Source organism: Dermochelys coriacea, chromosome 9 (genome assembly GCF_009764565.3).
Source record: "Dermochelys coriacea isolate rDerCor1 chromosome 9, rDerCor1.pri.v4, whole genome shotgun sequence".
Classification (NCBI taxonomy): domain Eukaryota; kingdom Metazoa; phylum Chordata; order Testudines; family Dermochelyidae; genus Dermochelys; species Dermochelys coriacea.
In genome coordinates this window covers 35,130,806-35,154,228 of record NC_050076.1, presented here as the reverse complement: position 1 = coordinate 35,154,228, position 23,423 = coordinate 35,130,806, and the positions used below count along the sequence as shown (strand labels likewise).

The 23,423-nt window shown below is 38.3% G+C and overlaps 1 protein-coding gene across 19 annotated transcripts in view; it reads left to right on the top strand.

Annotated features, from left to right (window-relative positions):
- Positions 1-23,198, top strand: part of AGFG1 (ArfGAP with FG repeats 1) — a 64,162-nt gene extending 40,964 nt beyond the window's left edge. Inside the window, exons 6-15 of one of the 19 annotated variants that reach the window (XR_005294869.2) lie at positions 7,242-7,361; positions 8,042-8,113; positions 9,256-9,465; positions 11,540-11,723; positions 12,539-12,618; positions 12,995-13,087; positions 17,698-17,856; positions 19,578-19,663; positions 19,776-19,857; positions 22,506-23,198. Coding sequence is in view for 17 of the 19 variants with exons in the window: in XM_038416351.2 (XP_038272279.1) it covers positions 7,242-7,361; positions 8,042-8,113; positions 9,256-9,465; positions 11,540-11,723; positions 12,539-12,618; positions 12,995-13,087; positions 17,698-17,856; positions 19,572-19,663; positions 22,506-22,565 (1,070 nt within the window). In the remaining 2 variants the exon portion in view is untranslated. Of the gene's footprint in view, positions 1-7,241; positions 7,362-8,041; positions 8,114-9,255; positions 9,466-11,539; positions 11,724-12,538; positions 12,619-12,994; positions 13,088-17,697; positions 17,857-19,571; positions 19,664-19,775; positions 19,858-21,471 lie in introns of all 19 variants that reach the window. The other 18 variants (XR_005294868.2, XM_038416355.2, XM_043492042.1 and 15 more) reach the window with 18 other exon arrangements.
- The last annotated feature ends 225 nt before the right edge of the window (positions 23,199-23,423 follow it).

The following is a 23,423-nucleotide window of genomic DNA, read 5'->3' as shown; positions in this document are numbered from 1 at the left end:
AGATCACTAAGCCAGTTTCTGTACAATGCAAAGTGCCTGATCACCAGGCTGGCAAGCACCATACCTTAATAAGAACATTTCTTATGCAGTAAACTGTTTTCAGTGATCCAGTTCATAAGTCACGTGGCTGAAGCCCTTCTGTTCTATGCCTATCAACATTCTAGTGCCTTTTTCCCCCCTGACGAACTTGTGTTCTACACTTTGGTTGCGGTAACACCCTGTACGTGAACATCTTATAGTAAAAGGTACATGGGCAGGTGATTGGCTACAAAGATTGTTGCAGTAAAAGATAGAGGGCTTTGATGTATATAGGTCAGCAGTTCTTGCTTTGGCAGCGTACTGATGCTGGTCCATGATGCCTATTTTGTTGATTTGGTAGTGGTTCTGCCTCCTTTACAGCTTCTCCTACAGGAGACTGAATATCTTTTTCATTTGGAATGTATAGTCTGGCCCCTTTATAGAAACCACTGCTGAGGGGCAGCAAGATTAACAGCCTCTGTTATAAACTGTTGCAGCCACAAGGGAATGGGTGAATTTAGTAGCCAGCAGGAAAAAACTGTTGTAATAAGGTATTTCTGCATTGGTTGGGTAGAACGTGGAAACAGTGAGAGCACTCTGTGGGAGGGTTGAGTGCCTGTTGCTGTACTGTTGTGTAATGCCTGGTAACTGCACAAGAATGTAGCTTCTGATATGATCCATCTTGTGGAGGTCCTAATATGCCAAGTAGTACATGGGAATTTGGGCAGAGGGATTATGGAGAAAAGTGGGGCAAAGGAAACTAGTTTAACATATTGTAGATGTGAATTGGGGAAGGAAAACAATTGGAGTACAGATTTACTTAACTGAAAATGTGAAAGTTCAGAGTAGTACAGTTTTTTCTTCAAGTGATTGCACTTATCCATTCCACTCCTGGTGTCTGTGCACCCAGGACGGGGCAATCCGAAACTTTTTTCCCTGAGCTTAATTTAGTAGTTAATGTGTTTACTATAGTTGGTTAGTTTTTAATCTGAAAATGTACGTGCTGATTGGCATGTTTTTTAATGGTGTTAAAAAGTTATATTTTTTTAAAATGATGGTTGGTTGTTCCCTGTTCCATGGTTCTGATGCTGCTATTGAGGCATGCCCTGGTCTGCAGGCTTCAAGCCGTGTACTTCTTGCTCAAGGCCTGCCAGTGAGTGACCCACACAAAAGTTGTCTGAAGTGCCTGGGCAAAGCACACATTAAAGACCTGAATACTATTCAGGACTTGCCATTTGAGGGTCCTTCTCTGTTCTCAGACAAGACAGATAGCAAGCTTCATGGACTTAAGTACTCAAGCTGCCTTAAGCTCCTTAGATTTGTATTCATCTGCCCCAGTCAGAAAGTACCGTCAACCTCAGCAGATGCACCATTTTTCTGTTCCAGCTCTTTGATAGTATCTGTCAGAAAAGAAATCATGGGATTATAGATACAGGCTTCCTCCTTCTGCTGCTTTGGCTCCAGTTCCAGGTATCTCGAAGGGGATGGAAATTGACAGTCATTTCTCCAAACCCAAATTCCTCCTCCCTTTGCCAACCATCTGTCCCTCTTCCTCAGTTCTTGGTCATGAATTGCTTTGGACCAGTGTGTCTTGAGCACCGTGGAGGTGGGATATACTCAGCCGTTTGTTTCTACCCCTTCCTGCATACTTCCTTCTCATGCCTCTTCAGGGACCACTCTCAAGAGGAGCTCCCCTTCCAGGAGGATACAATCTCTCTTGGTTGGGGGCAGTATAAGAGATTCCACATCCTCTGAAAGGGAAGGGGTTTTAGTTTCATGGTTTTCCAATCCCAAAGGTGAAGGGCCCAGGTTTAAGGCCACTTGTAGACCTACATCAACTCAATACATTCTTAAAAAAGATAGCTTCTATTATCCCTTCCCTGGATCCTAGGGACTAGTATGCTGCCCTCAACTTACAGGATGCCTTCTTCCTTGCGGCAGTCACTTCCTGTGAGCTTGATTATCTCAGATTTCTGGTAAATCAAAATTATTATTGTCACGCTGTCTGGAGTGGTTCATGTCTACAAGTGCCAGCCTCAGGTCAAACTGTCAAAAATCAGGGCAGATGACCCAAAGTGGTGGTTCTGTAATTACATTTCAGCTACCCAATAACACATGTGAACTCCTGGATCACCGTACTAGTCTTACCATGGAGTCGCAGACTGTCCCCTCGGGCATTCCAGTCTATCTTGCCACCCAGACAAGCTGCACTTAGTGAAAAATGATCACTTACACCAAGAATCACAACCTACTCGGGCTGCTACCAGTCCCAAGATCAGTTTGTACCAGAGATCTCAACAAAGAGCATGCTGGTAGCTAATCCTGTAGTAACTTCCACCCATGAAGAAATCAACTAAGTTTTTGTCTTACAGTAGCCCAGTTAGACTTGATGGTCCTTTTCCTGCCTAAGTTCACAAGTTCAGAACAGGCATTTTTACCATTATAAAACAAAACTTTCATGTTACCTGAGAGCATGGGATACAGACATTACAAGTAAGATTAATGTATGCAGCAACGTACCAGCATTTTGTAGAGTCTAAACAGTGTCTTCCAAGTCTAGCACCTATCTTGAGTAGTACTAACACACGTGAGCTGGTCTGGTTTCCAGGTATGAATTTTTCAGTGTAGGAGTCAGCTGAGCAGATTTGGTAAGAGTTAGCACCTCGGTTACCAGTGTCACAATTATCGGTTCACTGTACTCCCATTTGGCCTATTAGCCGCTCTCAGGATCTTTACAAAAGTTATGTCAGTAGTAGCTGCATTCATTAGAAGATCGGGAGTTGAGGGTAGGGGTAAGTCTGGATGACAGGCTTGTCAAGGGTCTGTGTCAACTGTAGGTACAGCGCAGTTTATGCCTGATCCAGTCTGTGTTCAATGCTGTGAGACGGCCAGTCAATGCAGAGAAGTCTCTTCTCTCCCTGGTCCAGAGGATAGCATTTAAAGGGGTTGTGCTGGACTTTGTTCCAGGCAATTCAATCAATTATCATAGGTAGAAAACATTACCCAGTCACAACAGCACAAAACTGTTCAAGGCTCTTGGGGCATATGGCCTCCTGCCTGTATGTAATTCAATATGCCGGACTGAACTCCAGAATTCCTCAGAGTAGGTTGGCATCCATCTACTCGCTGAGCCTCCATTAGCTAGACTTGGTGATGAGAATGACTTATGTTCTTGCCTCCCTCAATTGATGGACAGGTTCAGCCAATGTATGTGTAGGTGTTCCATTTGCCTGCCTGCAGCTGATGCTCATGCTAGTGATGGATGTGTCTGTCTGGGATGGGGAATCCATTTGGGTTCTCTGCAGACTCAGGATTTTTGGTCCTCCGAACACTTAGCTTTCAGCCCTGCCATTGATGTGTAAAACTATTGGACTGTAGTGCCAGATGTTTCTCGCACATCAAGGAAAAGAGTCTGTTAGTCCTTACATACAACACAGCAGTAATGTTATGTCTCAAGCAGGGAGGAGCCGACTTTTTCCACTCTATCAAGAGGCAGCTCTGCATTGCTAGCTTGATTGTTCTAAAGCTTCTTATCTTTGGGGGGTCCAAAATGATCAAACAGACCACTTGATCAGATTGCTTATGAGTCACTGAGTAGTCTTCGTCCAGATGCATCTTCCATTGTCCCTGTTTGTGACAAGGAGAAGTGTCAGCAGTTCAGCTCCCTGCTAGATTGCAGCCCAGGTTCCGTGACAGTCACTGTTTTTGCTGCCGTGGTCAGGCAGCCCACTTTACACTTTTCCCCCAACTCCACTCATTCACAGGGTATTACTAAAGATAAGATGTGACCAAGCCAGAGTCGTACTCGTGGCTCCAGCTTGAGCCCATGAACACTGGTTCTCCGCTCCCTTGGCAGTGTCAGTGAAACCTCCAAACTCACTTTCACTGAACTGAGACCTAATCGCTCAAGGTCATGGGCGCCTACTCAAACTGCATGGATGCTCCGATGCTAGATATTAGAGAGTGCTTGAAAGAGGTTCAGGAGGTCCTTCTAAATAGTAGAAAGTTTTCTACAAGAGCTACTTACCTCTCTTAAATGAAGGCAATTTTCCATTTGTTCTTGCCAGTGTGGGGTATTGCTGTCCTGTTCTTTGGTTCAACATATTCTAATTATTGCACCGAAAACACCAAGGTTTGGCTGTTAGTTCAATCAAAGTACATCTGGCAGCTATTTCAGCATTCCACCCTAAAGAAGATAATCACTGTTTTCTCTAATGACATATCTACAAGGATTTGAAGGGCCTAACAAGTTGTGTCCTCAAGTACAAGATGGTATTTCTCCTTAGGACCTAAACTTGGTGTTTGCCAGTCTTATGGGTCTGGCATTTGAACCTTTGGCTACTTGCTCTCTGCTGCCTCTGCCAGTGAAGATGATGTATTCAGTGGCCATCACTTCTGCCAAAAGGGTAGGAGAAGTATGTGCCTTAATGTCGGGGCCTCCCTGTATAATATTCTTTAAGGACATGGTTAATTTGCATTCTTACCCCAGGTTCATTCCAAATGTGATGTTTTTTTCCATATCAACCAGTCCATTTGTTTGCCTGCATTCTTCCTGAAGCCACATTCAAACGGGGAGGAGGAGCGTTTTACATACCTTGGACATCAGAAGAGCTCTGGTATTCTATTTGTGCAGAACCAGGCACTTCCATAAGTCCTACCAACTATTTGTAGTGGTGTCAGACAGAATAGAGGGACAATCAGTCTCTGTGCCAAGAATCTTTTCTTGGATCAACTCTTTTATGCGCATGTGCTATGACCTGGATAATGTCACCCCACCAATCAGTCACAGCTCATTTGACAAGATCAGTGTGCTTTGATGGTGTTTCTGCCACAGGTTCTGGTTGTAGATGTTTGTAGAGTGGCAACTTCCTCCTCAGTCCACACATTTGCCTCCCATTATGCTGTTGCTCAAAACTCCAGAGACATGGCTAAAGTTGCATGAGGAATTCTCCAATCTCTATTTAAATAGATTACAATTCCACCTCTTGGTGACTCTCAAGCCACAAAAACAAGAGTGGAATGCACATGTGCAATCATTCAAAGAAGAAAAAACTGTTGCTAACCTTTTTCTGTAACTGTTGTTGTTAGAGATGCATTGCACATGTCCATTCCATGATCCGCCCTTCTGTCCCACTACATTGGAGTTCCAGTCAGAGGGAACAGAGTGGGGCTAGCAGTGGTTCTTCCCTTTTATACCTTCATGCAGTGGTGTGTGGCAGCTACAGGTGCTCAAGCCACTCAACGGATACCGTGAAGGGAAAAAGTTTCCAACGGCCATCACTGGGTGCACGGGCACCAAGAGTGGAATGGACATGGACAGCGCATCTCAAAGAAAAACAGTTACTAAACAAGTTAGTAACCATCTTTCCCCCACGGAGGATGTGGGAATTTGTCACAAGATCCTTATCAGGAGGGGTGACAGACGTTCTCTTCAGAAGTCCGTGCTGCAAAAAATGTCATGAGTGTTTGTTTGAAAACTGCAGTTTTCTATTTACATACAACTTCTCTTCCATTTTTAAATATGCAGTGTAGATGTTTGTTATATAATTATTATATTTTGTAAGATAACTCTATTTTCATAACCAGAATTGTCACAACAACTATACTTTAGGCATAAGCATTTATATTATAGCTTATTGTTTCCTGGGATTTATAACTTAGTTGTAAAAACTTGCTTCAGGTACATTGAAAGCACTGACCTGATAATACCACAGTACCTCCAAAAAAGAACCCATTCCCAATTCTATTATGCCAATGGAAAATCACATTGTATTGAGGGGTTTTAGATCAACTTTAAAAAAAAAAAAGTCATTTTAAATTAGAGATTCATGTGTAGGAATTCCCCTCTAGTCATTATTGCTTGCATAGAGTAGCATGTAAATAGCAGCTAGAAGGGGCCAATGAGTTGAACACTCAGTTTATATTGACTTTCATTGGGAATTGAGCCCCTCACTCCCTCAACCACTAGCTTACCTCAGTTACCTACAATGTCATGACACAAAGGGAAGGGTTGAGGGCATAATGGGTGACGATTCTAAATTCCCTTCCTTTGCAGGTCCCCTTTTCACACGTAATGTTGATTGACATGCAATTTTTGATAATTGTCCAGTATTCTTAATACCTGGATCTAGGGGCAAAAAAACCCCCTAAAAAGGCCAAATCAATATAAATGCTGTTTTGCAAAAGAAGGCATCTTTAGTATTTCACTGCTTGGTTTGGCTTCATGTTCTGTTATGTGATTTTTTTTTTAATTGAGTTTTAATTACATTGTGCTTTGAATGCTTTGACAGGTTGAATGACTTCTAAATAGTATGTATCCAAAACAAACTCAGTAGTGACAAATTAAATTCCCTCTAACAATGTTGTACTTCATATATAAATGCTTGACGTTTTGAAATGGTGTAAAAATACGTTCTAGAAGTAGAACATATTTCACATTTCCAAACCAGACTCGTGGGAGTCGAATAGCCTACGAATAGCCAGATGGATTGGCATTTCACTGGAAAACCAGTGTTTGGAAAGATAAAATCTTGTTTGTTTGATTCTTTTAACAGTTACAAATTTGGTGTTCAGTTTTCAGAGCTTTCTGTGCTAGTACTGTTGGTTTAAGATGAATCTGACACTGTGTATGTCTACGCTGCAGTCGAAAGCATAATTGCCATTTGAGTAGGCATGCCCATGCTAGCTGTAATCTAGCTTTCCTAGCGTATCTAAAAATAGCAGTGCAGCAGCATAGTATTGACTTCATCTCAAACCTACAAGTACTCCTAGTCCATGCTGAAGTCTGTGCTGCTGCAGCTTCATTGCTAGCCATGCTAGTTAGATTAAAGCTAGCCTAGGTATGTCACCGTTCACTGCAATTACACTTTCGATTGCAGTGCAGATTTACCTTTTATTGAGGTCATGCAGTTACTGTAGGTAATGGCATATCATTCATGCTTTAACAGAAATGGACTATGGAAAAATGAGTGGGAAATTTATTGATACAAACCTATGCAGGCAAATATGAAAGGCTTAAAATAAATTTTGAAGATTAATTTAATCCATAGGACGTGTATTATACTTTAGATAAGAATGTGATGCTTCATTTATAAAAAAGAGAAAAATCGTGCTTGAGGTAGGACATCACACTCAGACCAACATAACCATAATTTACTTCAGTTAATACATGTGTTTTTGTTTTTTATGTCCATTAACATGTTTTGTTCCTTTACAATTTACAGCACAGAACTCTGCAAATGCAGGTTTTGCAAACTTTGATGCATTTGGACAGTCTAGTGGTTCGAGTAATTTTGGAGGTTTCCCCACAGCAAGTCAGTCTCCTTTTCAGCCCCAAAATACAGGTAGACTACTAGCACTTCTGATTAATTTTTACAAAATAATCCAGACACACAAGTGAGCAAGTACTTCAGTTTACTTCCTGCATCTGCCTGCTTTAACACAATCATAATCTGAAGCTCTGGGGAAACCTGAAATGAATGCCTTTTCTGTTTGGTTATTTGGTATAGGTTTTTTTGTTTTGTTTTTTGTTTTACTTTTTTCTGGCACTTCTGGGAAGTCTCCTAATTTATGATGATGTCGCTTATAATTAGCCCTACACATGAAATATTTGTAAGCTTACTGAATGTAATTATATTGGTACTTCTGAATGCCAGGCCACATGTATCTAAAGGAGATTACATCTGTGATTTTCATCTTCCAAGAGAAGATTTCAGTAAAGATAGATAATGCAGACCCGAGTAATACAATACTGAATGTATTTACCACACAGATGCATGTTAGCCACTCAGTTATGAGAAGATTTCATGTGTAAGGTCTATTGCTAAATTCTTATTTTGCTTTTCTTGTTAATTTGATCATACTTTAAAACTTTTGCTTGGGCTGACAGTTGCTGTTTGTCTAATCTTTGGCTTACTACTTTTCCTTTTTTCCTGTTGAATGTGGTGTCATTTAAACTTTCTTTTTAATTTTTTTCTCCCTTTTGTTAACTTTAATCCCCTTCACACAATTTCTGGCTATCCAGCGTTCAGAACGCTTTCATCTAGCTGCAGTTTTGGTGAATTTACTTCAGCTTTCCCTCTCCAGGCTGTACACAGTAAGTTCCATTGAGTAGGAAACTTAGTTTTTTGTTTTATATGCCATTGTGTTTTTTTTAGTTCCACCCTTGCATATATTTTCACCGGTCATTGCTTATATCTGTGCTTGCTTTTAAAATGATCAAATTGCTAATGGTTTATTAACAGTTAATATGGACTGAGTACTCAACCAAGTGTACGTACGTGTACACACATGCGTGCGTGTGCACGCACATGCACCTTTTTCTATTAAACTAAAATGTAAATCTGACTCGCGCATATGAACAGAATCCTCTGTCCACAGAGAAGATCTGGAAACTCATAAATACCTTTTTAAACATAAAATTTGTTGCACACATTAAAAAGCTGGAGCTTTCAAACTGATTCCTATATTTCGGATCAGCAGAGTGTTAGTATAAATCCTAATAGTGATTCATTTACTTGAGTATATTTAATGTGTATCCTAGGAAAATAATTTTTTTTTCTTTTGCAAGGAGGGCTCTCAAATCCCTTCTGTTCTTTTCCTTTATCTCCCCTCCAAAAGGCTGTGTTTGTCTGTCTGTCTCTCTGTCTGGGTGGGCAGCCATGACATCTGGGAGTAAAGGACTGAGTTAGTCTCTCTGAACCTTGGCCTGGTATCCCATTGTGCTACCTCTGTGCTACTTTCAGGCTAACCTTTTTTGCCTGCAGTGGTTACTGATGTCTGAAAAAGTCAAGCATATTGTACCATTGAGGAAAATAAAGCAACTCCTATTTACTTTGCTGAATTCTTGCAGCAGGAAAAGCTGTATTTTGGATTTATAAAATTAAAGCTAATTTAACTCAAATTTTTTCTAGCAAAATATATGTGGTGTTTGAGTTGACTTAATGATGTTGCACTGAAACATAATTTTGCGAGAGCTAATTACGGTGTGTGAAAGCTATTGAATTTTCAGTGTTTTCTTCAGATTTAGAAGTTTATAGATATAAATGTGCTCATTCTGATTCAAGTTTAATTTTAAGTGTGTTAGAGGGGTTTTAGTTAGCCTGTGGGATAAAAAACAAAAGTGATGTTACTGCCTGGTGTAACCACTAAGAGGTGGGATGATGTTGCCACTAAGAGCGTTTGGAGAGACTTTCCTATACCTTTTAAAGTATCCATGTTTAACTTATTTTGTTACAGGTGGAAGTGTTGGATCAATGAATGCTAACTTTGCTCACTTTGATAACTTCCCCAAATCCTCCAGTGCTGATTTTGGAGCCTTCAATGCTTCTCAGAGCAACACAACGGCAACTGCTGCCAGTAAAGTTGCAGTGAATAAACCGAATCTCCAGTCAGCAGACAAATATGCAGCTCTTGCTAATTTAGATAATATCTTCAGCACAGGGCAAGGTATTAAAGTTTTTTTTCTTTGACCTGTTATCCTTCATTTTTATTCCTTATGAGGATGGCTGTGCCTGTCAAAATGGTCACCAACCATGTTAAGCATGCTTTAAATTGTCTCTTCAAAAAATTCTAATTAACTTCACACTTACACATTTTAAACTCCTATATTGCCGTGCTGCTTCTTGTAACAAAGCAAATGCTTTAATCTATGCAGTCATTTGCAAAATAGCACTTATAAAAAATATAATGCTTCTTTTATGAGCCGATCACTCAAAAAAATTTTTCCTGAGTATTTCATGAGTGATAAGTATTCTAGTAGTACATTATTCAGGTTTCTGTATATTTCTGGAGTGGGCGACTATTAATTCAATCACACCAGTTGCGGTCTAAGATATTTTTTGTCTTTACAATCAAAAGCCACCATGATGGATTCTTTACATGATCATATAACGTAAAGCTTGACTAGTCTTTTTCTCTTAAAGGAGATTACAACTGCTAGTGTTTAACGGGTTGGATTTGTATGCACACTAAGGTAACCATATATTGAACAAGGATGGTAACATGAATTTCATTGGAGTTTAAGTTGGATTCGGTCCAGCATACTACAATGGTAAATAAGTCATGTATATCAGCTCCTAAGCAAAACTGATACAGTATATGGCTTTGTTAATATTCTTTCCCTTGAAATTGTGTGGTCTTGAGGAGGGCAGTGGGTGACTGACTCTTAGGATGAGCCATTATTCTAATTGTGGAGTAGACACTGGCTGCTCCATAACTAAGTAGTTTGCAGCTATTCTGACAAACATTGCTGTTATATGTGTGTTGAACACAAATAAACAGGACTATGAGGTGCACTATCAAGAGTTGCTCAGTGTTTGTATCTCCATTGACCTGGCAATGTTTATGGAGGGATAAGGTACACAGGTGTTCAAAAATACCCTATTTTTAATCACAAGTTGTCCAATTTTTTGATTGCTGCTGCATGCTCTACTGCATATTTGCTAGATAGACTACATTAGCTCAGTGAAACTTAGTTAAGGGTATCATGAGGTGACATAACTACTCTTGTTCTTACATTTTACCTACAAAAAATCCTTAAATTATTCTCCTTTGTCAACTTTTTTGTTCATATTCTTCCATATTCCAAAAAGTAGGTGTTATTGCTAAGTGCACCTTTACACTGTTGTACACTTCCAGTTTGTGTTGAACACTTTAGACTTCTTGGTTACAAAATACCATACACTGGTGCTTGTAAAATAATCTATGGAGTTTTTCCTCTCAGTGGCAGTCTGCTGAGAACAGGTATCCTTGGAAACGAGACAATTCTATACTGTTACCTATCATTTTGTTCTCCTGAATTTGATTCAATGGATCTGTATTATTTATTTAGCATCTTTTCAGGATTTGGAGTGCAGTTACCCTCTTAGGGCATAAATGAACATAAGCCACCAGTTGGAAGCTATGACATGGCTTTTGTGATGCATACTGCATGGCTCATGAATTCAGTCTTTAGTGGGAAATACCATACAGGAAGCTAGGGAATACTCCACAGCATATGGTTAGGAGTCACAAGAACCTGGAAGTGTGAGTTTCCGCAGGATTATACTTTGAGATAATAGTGAAGTAAGAGTCCATCATTCTGTAATTTAATTGTTAGATTTCTTATGCCTCGTTGCTTTCTAAATGTAAAAAAATTTCAGTCTCCATCTAAATTTCAAAGCTGTACTCTAAGGATGAGTCATGCACAACATACTAAAGTTTAAAACAAATCCATCTTTCTAACTGGAGCAAGAGAGAGCAGTGTACTTCACTGAATAATGCGATCAGTGGAAACTAGGAAGCCGCTTTTGGAGTGATAGACCCATTGAAGCATAATACTGTGTGCTTATAAAGATAGAGATTGGGAGCCATAGTTTATTAGCCCTGTATTAGAGCGGCACGAAGTTTTATTGTTTAATTTTAGTCTTAAATGATGGGAGAACAGTTAATTAACATTTTCTGTTCGTATGGAGAAGGTTATAGGGAAACCATGGTTTTAGAAGTGTCATTTTAAATTTCAATATGGTATCTTCTTTTCTAGGTGGTAGTGAGCAAGGAAGTGGCTTCGGCACTGTAGTTACAGCACCGTCAGGTCCTGCTGTGTCAGCCCCAAGTCAGCCAAGTGCATCTTCAGACAAGTATGCAGCTCTAGCAGAATTAGACAGTGTGTTCAGCTCCACAGCAACCTCTAGTAATGCATATACTTCCACCAGTAATGTTAGCAGGTACTTTTTCTTGTTAGAAGTTAAAGTAATTAGCCCTAAACCAACTGTATTTATAGGCAGAAAAATAGCCCTATGGTAGTGTTGATAAAGTTTTTAAAAAACCTGCTTGTATTCAACTGTTCTTTTTTGTTTAGGTCACGATTTAAAAATTGTAGGGAAATAATTCTGGAGAGAAGTTAGTTGGGTGTTGACTTCAGTGTCCTTACTAAAACTGCATCTTTTCTTAACTATAGTTGTGGTTGTACTGCCCGCTAGAGGTTGTAAAATGAAACTGAAGCAAGTGTTTATCAGTGAAACACTTTTTTACACCTTCCTAGACAACACACACTAAATTCTGTTGGAAGATAACAATCCTCCATATGGATTACTTGCATGCATATTTAAGCGTATAGCCTAATTGGTAATAATTGGTAAGAGATTGGTTTTGAAAAGTGAGACATTTGCAATGTACATATTTTTAAAATGTTTTTAAAGTAATTAAAAGCACGCATCTATAGTAACTTTTTGCTTGGAAATGCAAATTTCCCTAAAGCTTTTGCTTGGCAGCCTATGCCTCTTTCTTTGTTTTCTCCTCATTGTCCATACTTTTACACTTTGCCATTGGCGGACCGGGTTTGCCATTGCTCAGCGCTAATATATTTAGCCTTTGACCTTGGCATCAAGAATTCAACTCCTGGCGCTAATGGATTATATAGCATTTTCAAATCTGTGCCTAAATATCCCTTTTCTACTTTGCTTTTATCTGCCAAAATTAATTGTAGATGTTAATTGTTAAAGGAGCAACACTGACTTCAATGAATGTGAATTATTTTCAGCAATGCTTTTGGAACAGTACCAGTTGCTGCTACTGCACAGACACAGCCTGCATCTTCGAGTGTGCCTGCTCCATTTGGAGGTATACTAAAATATTTGTAATGTTTATGCAGACTGTAAGCAAACATATTACTAAATTTTAGTTCCATTGTATAGTAGTACGAATGACTTCACTGTCATTAGAAATGATGACATAATTGTTGCCAGTGCAGGCGATATGATGTAAGTAGTCTAAAATATCAGTGGTGTTTGTGTGTGTGTTTTTTAAAAAAAATTGTGTGTACGTACGTGTGTATATATCCTGTAGTACCCAACACAGAGAAAAGGTATGGAAAAACTTCTTATGTAAAGTTATTTCTGACTGTATTTGATTTTGTAAAGGTTGTGTAGAACAAATATATATCCATGCAGCACTGTGTAAAATTGTTTTTTAAAATTAATTGTTCTTAATCTTTCAGCAACGCCTTCCACAAATCCATTTGTGGCTGCGCCTGTCGCTCCAGTGGCACCTTCAACAAACCCGTTCCAGACCAATAGCCGAGGAGCTACAGGTTAGAAAAATAAAATTGCACTGTGCAGTTTTATATGCTATACATACATTTTTAATTTCAAAACTTCATTATATTTGTAGTTTCGTAATTTTATTTTGTAGAAATTGACTGAAAATAGGTCATGCACAAGTAAAATTCTGCACTCTCTGTTTTTTAAGTAAAAGAGCACAATATTTAAATAAGATATATAGCCAAATTGTCAAATAGTTGTTTAAGTTGAAATGACATTTCGTTTTGACCTTTTTAAAACATTCCCAAGCCTCCAGGCAGCCTGCCTAGTGAGGAGCCTGGAAGTTCTGGGAGTCCCAGCTGTGGGGCAGACCACTTGGAGGCCTGCCCCAGTGCCACACACTCTGTAAGCCATTGGAACCAGAGCTTCCAAGAGCTGTTAAATTGGGTCCTGGCTCCTCATCAGAGAGACTGCTAAGGAGCCAGGAACCAGGACTGCTAAGGAGCCTGGTAGGTGACTGGCAGGAAACCAGGCTAGGTAGGTTTTTTCAAAATGCCTGGCTTCCATCTCTATTGTCATGGTCTCATGGAACGTTTCAGTTTCAGTGATTTGCTATTTTCTGGTGTAAGAATGTTCCATTCAGAATTTTTCCAACCAGCTCTTATAATCCTATTCTCTCTCTTAAATTCCCTCTCCAATTTTAACTGGCTACAGCATTGACCTGTTGTTGTTTTAAACCTGCTGTGTACTACTTATTGCTGTTACATGCTAGATGTGATTGTGTTAGTGTTGACTGTAAGAGTTTCTTTATACAGTTTGAAAAGCACTTTGGGCTACTCAGCAGTGAAAGGCAGCATCTGTAGGGCACCTTAGTTCCAGCTAGCTGCAGAATATAAATTTTGTTGCACTTGGAAATTCTGCAGCAGTTTCGTTTAGAATAAAAATATAAAAAATTAATAAAGCAATCAGTATAGTAGCCTCTATGATGTTTGGTTGGTTGGTTGGTTTTTACACTAAACTATCCACCATGGAAGGCAGAGTGGGATTGAGTTAAGAACACTTATTGGATATTTAATTATTTGAAACAGTTAACTGTGACATTTACACGGTCATAGTCAGAATTTACACCCCATTTAAATGAATGGAGCAATTGTAGCTTTTTATCATTCTCTGCACCCTCAAAGACAAACCCCACATCCATTCACATTTACAGGTTTTTCCTTCCCTACTATTAGGGTGAGAAATCCTTTTAAATGATAGCTTAAATTAATGGAGCACAAGTCTGAGACAAGAAGTGAATTCTGCAGAATCCATGAGGCCATGACTCCACATGTAAAATAGTTTAATTTATAAATTGAAAAACCAGTTTAATGTTCCTTCTTAATATACAATGCTCCTCAGTTTAGACGCTACTACTAGTTTAATACTTTATTCTGTGCTTAATTCTTTATCTGCAATGCTGAATTTTAGGATTGGCCCCATGTGGCAATTGTGGCTATTCTGCCATTTAATAGACTCTGCTGTTGGATTAAAACCTTCGGTATGCAACCAAAATTCTCTCCTTTATTTAATGTCGTCCCAGTATTACGCTCTGTACCACTATGGACTATCTTTAAAAGTTTCTGTCATTCTCTTGTATCCTTGAAAAAATGTAGCTTTAAAGAGGCTGTTGGAATTACCTTCGGAAGGTCTCTGACAGATAGTGACATAGGATATGCCTACACTTCCTGCAGTTTGAACTGTGCGGGTGTGAGTTGTGCTGTAACTCCCCTGTATGGATGCTGCAAATGTGAACTAGAAGGCTCCTAGTTTACATTAATATAATCCTCCTCAAACAGGGTTATATTAATGTGAAGTAGTAACCTTTTAGTTCACATCCACACAAGGAGTTACAGTTCAGCGCTTTGGTGTGCGCTGCTATTCACTCCCCCGTAGGCTGAACTGTAGGGCAGTATAGACAAGCCCTGTGACAAGTGTGAAGGTTGTCACAAGGTGTGAAGACAAGCGTGAAGGTTGTTTTTTTAGATTAACCCTTTAAAACAAATTCTATTCAGCTACTTCTATGTTCCCTTACTTCCGAAAACATACTGTCCTTTGAAAAAGTGTTTGGGCATCAACAAGTTTTACTGTACTCCAGTTAAGTATCTGATAGGATATTGTAGTTAACGTTTTCTGTCTCATAAGTTCCTTTCTGCAAACGTGATAAGTACAATAAGATTGCTTATAATTTAGCTTTATACTATATTTGCATCTTGTGTGCAGTATAAATGGGTTTGGTATAAAATTTATAGAGTATTTGAGAAAAAAGCCTTTGACTTAGTTAGCATAATTCAGGAAACATATATAATTTATCAATTGGTCTGCAGTACACTTGATAAATTCAAAGTTTAGTTGTTAGAAAAATTTTACAGGTTTTTAAAGAGTTTTTTTATCACTGCACTTTTTGTCATGTAAAATAGTTGTATAAAAATGACTGTTCACAAATATATAAATCATTTGACATTGGTCTTTTTGTGGCTTTCCATAAGGCCTCTCGGGAGCAATGCACTCTCACATATTTCCTCAGGCTCATTTTGGTAGGTAGCCACATTTGATATCTGAGTTTCATGTGGCTAATTGTTTACTTTGTTGTGAAAACTTATTGCCAGCTTCCTGGTTCTCTGCATGTAAATTTTGAGTAAGCTGTTTTCCATATTTTAAAATGGAGTGGGCATGGATGTGTTGCACTTGGAAAAAAAAAATGGCATTTTTAGTATGTCTTAGTATAACTTTTTATTTGCATCAAGCAATTAAGTCATTATTGCTTACGTCCATGGTCACGTTAGTAGATGCTTACAACTTATTTGAGAAAATTCTTTGAAGCTTGCTTGTAGTAAGTTTGACACCTTTTGGATATCCCAAACCATTGCACAATTTGTCACAATGTGTTTGGGTTTGCTGTTTTGTCAAGCTGTTCACTATTAAATAGCCTCTTCTGTTGATGGTAATTTGTGAAAGTAATGTCAATGCATTCTTTGATAATTGTACTGTGTCAATTATCTGTTTACTTTATATCCCATACTGTCTTTTTCTGTTTAATGGTTACTTAAATATATATACTCTCTCTCACCATTCCTTTCATAGAATCATAGAATATCAGGGTTGGAGGGGACCTCAGGAGGTCATCTAGTCCAACCCCCTGCTCAAAGCAGGACCAATCCCCAACTAAATCATTCTAGCCAGGGCTTTGTCAAGCTTGACCTTAAAAACTTCAAAGGAAGGAGATTCCACCACCTCCCTAGGTAACCCATTCCAGTGCTTCACCACTCTCCTAGTGAAAAAGTTTTTCGTAATATCCAACCTAAATCTCCACCACTGCAACTTGAGACCATTACTCCTTGTTCTGTCACCTGCTACCACTGAGAACAGTTTAGATCCATCCTCTTTGGAACCCCCTTTCAGGTAGTTGAAAGCAGCTATCAAATCCCCCCTCGTTCTTCTCTTCCACAGACTTAAACAATCCCAGTTCCCTCAGCCTCTCCCTCATAAGTCATGTGTTCCAGTCCCCTAATCATTTTTGTTGCCCTCTGGTGGACGTTTTCCAATTTTTTCACATCCTTCTTGTAGTGTGGGGCCCAAAACTGGACACAGTACTCCAGATGAGGCCTCACCATGTCGAATAGAGGGGAACGATCACGTCCCTCGATCTGCTGGCAGTGCCCCTACTTATACATCCCAAAAAGGCATTAGCCTTCTTGGCAACAAGGGCACACTGTTTCCAGACAATAGTTTACTTTTCAGTTAATCAAATGTGTTGATTTGGAATTAAATTTGTGCAAATTTTATACCAAAGAAAGTTAAATTAAAAGGAATGGTTACGCTTAATGCTGAATTAGAGCAAAAATGCCTGACATTTATGTTCATACCAAAAAGCTTTCTGTGTGCTATTTAATATTAATCACAGTAAGCCCCAAAGGATTTAATAATGGTTTTGTTGTTAGTCATACTGTGCTACTCTTACTCAACATTCCTCTCAAGACATACCTTGTTTGTTCTACCTGAAATGTTCAGTAACAGTGAGGCAGATGAGATTTTTTTTTTTTTTTAAAGCATCATCTCAATCTTAAACTAAGGAATTCTGTGCTAGGAATTTTGTATACAAGTCTGAGCATGGTAAGAAGTTATTTTAAAAGAACACTGAAGATTGATTTTACAACTTTATCTCGTTTATAATTTCACCTTGGAAATTATAAACTGAAATTTTTCAGACCTAACATTTTCTTTCATTGAGCATACATGCTGTTTTTTTGGTGTTGCCTGTAAGTACTGACTTCCACATTAACTCTTTACCAGAAATAACTTTTGGAAGCACTTGAGTAGAAGTAAAACATGGAAAAGAATTCCATTACAGATACTAATGTAATCAAAAAAGTTGGACCCAGCCAACCTGACAGTGTTCTACTCGCAGTTTAGCTTTAATTTTTTTATCTTGCATGTGTTTTATTTAATTTCTAGTGAGCAAATTAATTTAGAGTTACTGGAAGCTGAGACTAACCTGCCCAGTGGCTGTTGGGTGGATATTAGAAAGCTAGCAAGATTCTTCTTAGTGTCATTGTAGTACATTTTTGTATAAGAAATTACTTGTAAATTAAAAGTAATTGAATGTTACTTCACTTGCCAGCGGCTACATTTGGCACAGCATCCATGAGCATGCCTGCAGGATTTGGAACTCCTGCATCCTACAGTCTTCCTACTAGCTTCAGTGGCAATTTCCAGCAGCCTGCCTTCCCAACCCAGGGAGCTTTCCCACAACAGACTGCTTTTGCTCAGCAACCAAATGGTAAGTTCATACATACCAGAAATCTTGGTTAAGCAAGTGGGACTATGTGAAAGAAATTCCTTGTATGTAAGGGGCAGGCATGACAGGAGTATACCTTAATTTTTGTGTCAGTTGTGGTATGTTGCTAGTAGCAAGAAACGTAGAGAATTGCATAGTCAAACTACATTTTAGCAATCCAAGGTGATACTTAACTTCTAATGTACATTTTCCTTACCTTGGATCTTTTGGGATGATCTTGCAACTATATAATTGCAGGACTAAAGAACTTGGTTTCTTCGTGGTCTTTTATGGCAAGGTATAATCTTTATCAAATGTCTCCAATTTTATTGCTATAATTATGATCGCTATCTCAAAATGATAGTGAGACTTTTTAGTTGGATTTTTTTACTGAAACTTTTGTGCAGGAAAGGAGACTGTATGTGTCTGGAACCTATTATAACATATTTTCCTCAAACCTTAAAAAGGAGAGAGGGCTAGAGAGCATAAAAGAAAATAGGCTAAATTATTTTTTAATGAATTTTTACATGCAGGAAAAGGTCCAAAAAGAAAACTCTGCACTGGAATATAGTCAGGAAAGAATGACTTCGGAAGCTTTAGAAATAACCACCCAACTCTTGCTTCCTTTTTTCAGTAACACAAAAGTAGCTACTTTGTTTTTCCTATTCTTTAACCTTTTATATTAACATGGATTAATGCACTTGTAACTGTAATTAATATTATAAAGCTCTATCTCTGGTATTATTGGTTCAGTAATATTTGTTGGTATTGGCTTTAGGGAGACAGAGTATTCAGATTCTGAACACTTAAAAAGATGCTGTAATTTACTATGCTACTGTACTGTTACTTTGTACGGAATGTGTAGTAGAAAATCACAATGATTTGGCCTTACTTCTTCCTGGAAAACCATTAATAGTCCTGGTTTATAGCGAGGCTTGGAAGGATTAGGTTTTTATTGGTAAATGTTGATAAACATTGATTTCCCTGTGTGTACACAAACTGAACAGAGATTTCAGTTAAAAATAGAAATTTACAGGTAGGCAAAATAAGAAAATTGCTGCTTGAGAACTTATTTGAATTTAAATCCAGTGATTTCAGACTTTTGAATTTAGGCTTGTTACAAGTAGACTAACATGAATCATGTAAACAGCTATGATTTGTTGATTTAAGCATATTTAATTTGTATATTTTGTTGTGGTGTTGACAATTTGTGTGTTAAGGGTTTACAAAGCTTTAATTTTTTGAATCTCAATATCTCTAATTTTTACAGCTGAAAACTTAATTTGAATTTGTATTGTTAGTGTGTTTGGCATTTTACTCACCGTAGGTGATGAAAATTGTTTCACAACCATGTTCACTCTGATTACGTTAAATTGATTAGAAACTTACTAGAGTGTCATGTACTAGAACAACATTGGAGCATTTTGGCTTAGAAACAGTCATGGGAATTCTAAAAACATATTCCCATAGGAATTTGAAAGAAAATTAATAGATTCTTAAAATTTATTTTGAAGTTTTGCATAAATTTATATTTAGAGAGGCTAAATTATGGACCAGATTTGACCCAGTCCTGCTGCCTTAATGGACAAATTACCAATGTACTAAAAGGTTTAACCTGTGTCACTGTGATGAGAGTGGGCTTATAGGAAATAGTCTTCTGCCTTTAAAGGCTTGGCCACCAGTATGAAGCTACTTCTAACATCTTTTATCTTGACAAGGTGCAGGTTTTGCTGCATTTGGACAGGCAAAGCCTGTAGTAACCCCCTTTGGACAAGTTGCTGCTGTTGGAGTATCTAGTAATCCTTTTATGGTAAGTGAGAATTATTACACAGTAATAGTAAATCTTACAGGTCCAAAAAGAGATGTAATCTACAATACATTTAATTTAGATACGCATGCAGCTTGATTTTGTTTTAAATTAGGGAACGCAGCATGTGATCTCCTAGATGCAATTCAGTATTCAGATGACATGGCATTGATAAGGCAGTTCAAAATCAGTCCAAGGTAATTATATACAATGATCTTATTAGGGGTGTACAGTAACACCTTGCTTAATGTTGTAGTTATGTTCCTGAAAAATGCTACTTTAAGCAAAACGGCAGTGATGATTGTGAGTGGAAGAGGAAATGTCTTACTGCTAAATGATGAACTAGCACTTGGCTGAGCCCTCAAGGGCTAACACATTGTTGTTCATGTAGCCTAATACTCTGCAAGGCAGCAGGAATGGAGGAAGGAGACACAACATGGCAGAGAGAGAGAGAGAGATTTGCACACAGGGAATGTGTGTGTGAAAGAGACTCACATTGCCCCTTTAAGTATGCTGACCCCATTTTAAGTACATTGCCTTTTTAAGTAGATCAGCAAATTGAGACAGCAGCTGCAGCCGGCAAGCTCCCTCTGTCCTGAGCCCTGTCATGTCCCGTCCCCCCCCGTTCTATGGGAGGGGGACACCCTAACATTAGCACACCTCTTCCCTTCCTCCCCCCTGCCCCCAGCAAGCAGGAGGCTCCCAGGAGCAGCATGTGGGGGGAGGGGACAGCTGAACTGCCTGGCAATTGATAGCCTGCTGTGTGGCTGCTGCACAGGGAACTTAAGGGAGTGGGGAGCTGATGGGGGGCTGCTGGTCCATCCTGGTCCAAGCCCCCACCAGCTAGTTGCAATAGGATGCTCTTCCTGCAAGCAGTGGACAAAGCAGGCAGCTGCCAAACAATGCTACAAGGGAGCATTTAAACTTTAAATGAGCATGTTCTCGAATTGATCAGCAACATAACAATGAAACAATGTTAACCAGGAAGATATTAAGTGAGGAGTTACGGTATTTTAAAATAAACCACCAAAAAGCACAATAATACATAAAATATTAAGTATGGCTGTTGATTAATCACAGTTAACTCATGTGATTAACTCAAAAAAAATTAACTACGACTAAAAAAATTAATCGCGATGAATTGCACTGTTAAACAATAGAATACCGATTGAAATTTATTAAATATTTTGGATGTTTTTCTACATTTTCAAATATATTTCTATTATAACACAATACAAAGTGTACAGTGCTCACTTTATATTTTTTATTACAAATATTTGCACTGTAAAAATGATGAAAAATACTATGTCTTTTGTTTAATTCACCTCATCTCTTTATCATGAAAGTGTAACTTACAAACGTAGAATTTTTTTTTTTGGTTACATAACTGCACTCAAAACAATGTAAAACTTTAGAGCCTACAAGTCTACTCATTCCTACTTCTTGTTCATCCAATTGCTAAGACAAACAAGTTTGTTGACATTTACGGGAGATAATGCTGCCTGCTTCTTATTTACAATGTCACCTGAAAGTGAGAACAGGCGTACTCATGGCGCTTTTGTAGCCGGCGTTGCAAGGTATTTATGTGCCAGATATGCTAAACATTCAGATGCCCCTTCATGCTTTGGCCACCATTCTAGAGGACATGCTTCCATGCTGCTGCTTGTTAAAAAAATAATGCGTTAATTAAATTTGTGACTGAACTCCTTGGGGGAGAATTGTATGTCTCCTGTTCTGTTTTACCCGCATTTTGCCATATATTTTGTGTTATAGTAGTCTTGGATAATGACCCAGCACATGTTCGTTTTAAGAACACCTTCACTGCAGATTTGACAAACACAAAGAAGATACCAATGTGAGATTTCTAAAAATAGCTACCGCACTCGACCCAAGGTTTAAGAATCTGAAGTGGCTTCCAAAATCTAAGAGTGACGAGGTGTGGAGAATGTTTTCAGATGTCTTAAAAGAGCAACACTCCGATGCGGAAACTATAGAACTCGAACGACCAAAGAAGAAAATCAACCTTCTGCTGGTGACATCTGACTCAGATGATGAAAATGAACATGCATCAGTCTTTTCTGCTTTGGATAGTTATCGAGCAGAACCTATTATCAGTATGGACGCATGTATTCTGAAATGGTGGTTGAAACATGAAGGGACATATGAATCTTTAGCGCATCTGGCACGTAAATATCTTGCGATTTTAGCTACAACAGTGCCACGTGAATGCCTGTTCTCTTTTTCAGGTGACATTGTAAACAAGACGTGGGCAGCATTATCTCCTGCAAATTGTAACCAAACTTGTTTGTCTTAGCGATTGGCTGAAGTAGGACCAAGTGGACTTGTAGGTTCTAAAGTTTTATATTTTGTGTTTTGAATGCAGTTATTTTTTGTACATAATTCTACATTTGTAAGTTCAACTTTCATTATAAAGAGATTGCACTACATTACTTGTATTAGGTGAATTGAAAAATACTATTTCTTTGGTTTTTACAGTGCAAATATTTGTAATAAAAAAATAAGTGAGCACTGTACAGTTTGTATTCTGTATTGTAATTGAAATCAATATATTTTAAAATGTAGAAAACATCCAAAAATATTTAAATAATGGTATTCTATTATTATTTAACAGTGCAATTGATCACGATTTTTTTTAATTGCTTGACAGCCCTCATATTAAGCTATAACATAAAAAGGAAATCTTTCTTACCAAGGTAGTAACAGACTTCTGTTTGTTTTTTATTCCATCCAGATACAGTACTTTGTTTTAGGGTTTGCTATGTGAAAAAACAGTTTGTGCATTTGATTTTTTTTTTTTTTTTTTTTGCCTTTGTTTGTTTTTCAGGCTGGTGCACCAGCAGGACAATTTCCAACAGGAAGCTCATCAACCAATCCTTTCTTATAGCCTTATAGACACTTTACCCAAAAGAACTCTTACGTGGTCACAGAACATCTCTGCGCCTCTTGCACTGTTGTCTTGTTTCACTGATCTTAGCTTTAAACACAAGAGAAGTCTTTAATAAAAATCCTGCATTGTGTATTAAAACCACCAGGTAATATGTGCAAAATGGAGGGCTGTGTTAACATCCTTAACCTGTGAATTGGCAGGAAAAAAGTAGCGGTATCATGTATATTAAAATTGGCTAATAAGTAATTGCAGATACCACATTCGTTATGCTGCAGTACTGTACATATTTTTTCTTAGAAAATAGCTATTTGTGCATATCAGTATTTGTAACTTTAACACATGGTTATGTGAAAAATGTTACTGAGGAAATAGATCAGCCACTTTGAGGTGCTGTTGTATCTCTTGGAATGAATTACTTGCATCATTTTAACCATTGCTATTGGAAGTCATAAAGTCAAATTGGAGGTTTTGTTCATTCTCCAAAATGTTTTCCATTCCTAAAGAGCTCTTCTATTTATACATGCCTACATTCTCTGTAATGTAGAGGGATACCTGTCTGCCTAATAAAGCTGATCATGTTTTGCTACAGTTTGCAGGTGAAAAAAATAAATATTAGGGGAAAAAAAAAAAGACTACGTGTATTCTTGCTGCTGTGCAGTAACAGATTATGGGTTGAAATGTAAGCAGTGTATGTATTTGTATATTGGTCCATTCAAGAATACTTAAATAAAACAAGGTAAACAAAGTGAGTCTGCAGGTTTTACAGGTAAATTTGAGGACAAAACTTTCACACGATTCATCAAGTCAACTTTTCTGACCTGTGACACTGATGTCAGTTCATTTATCTCGGGGAGG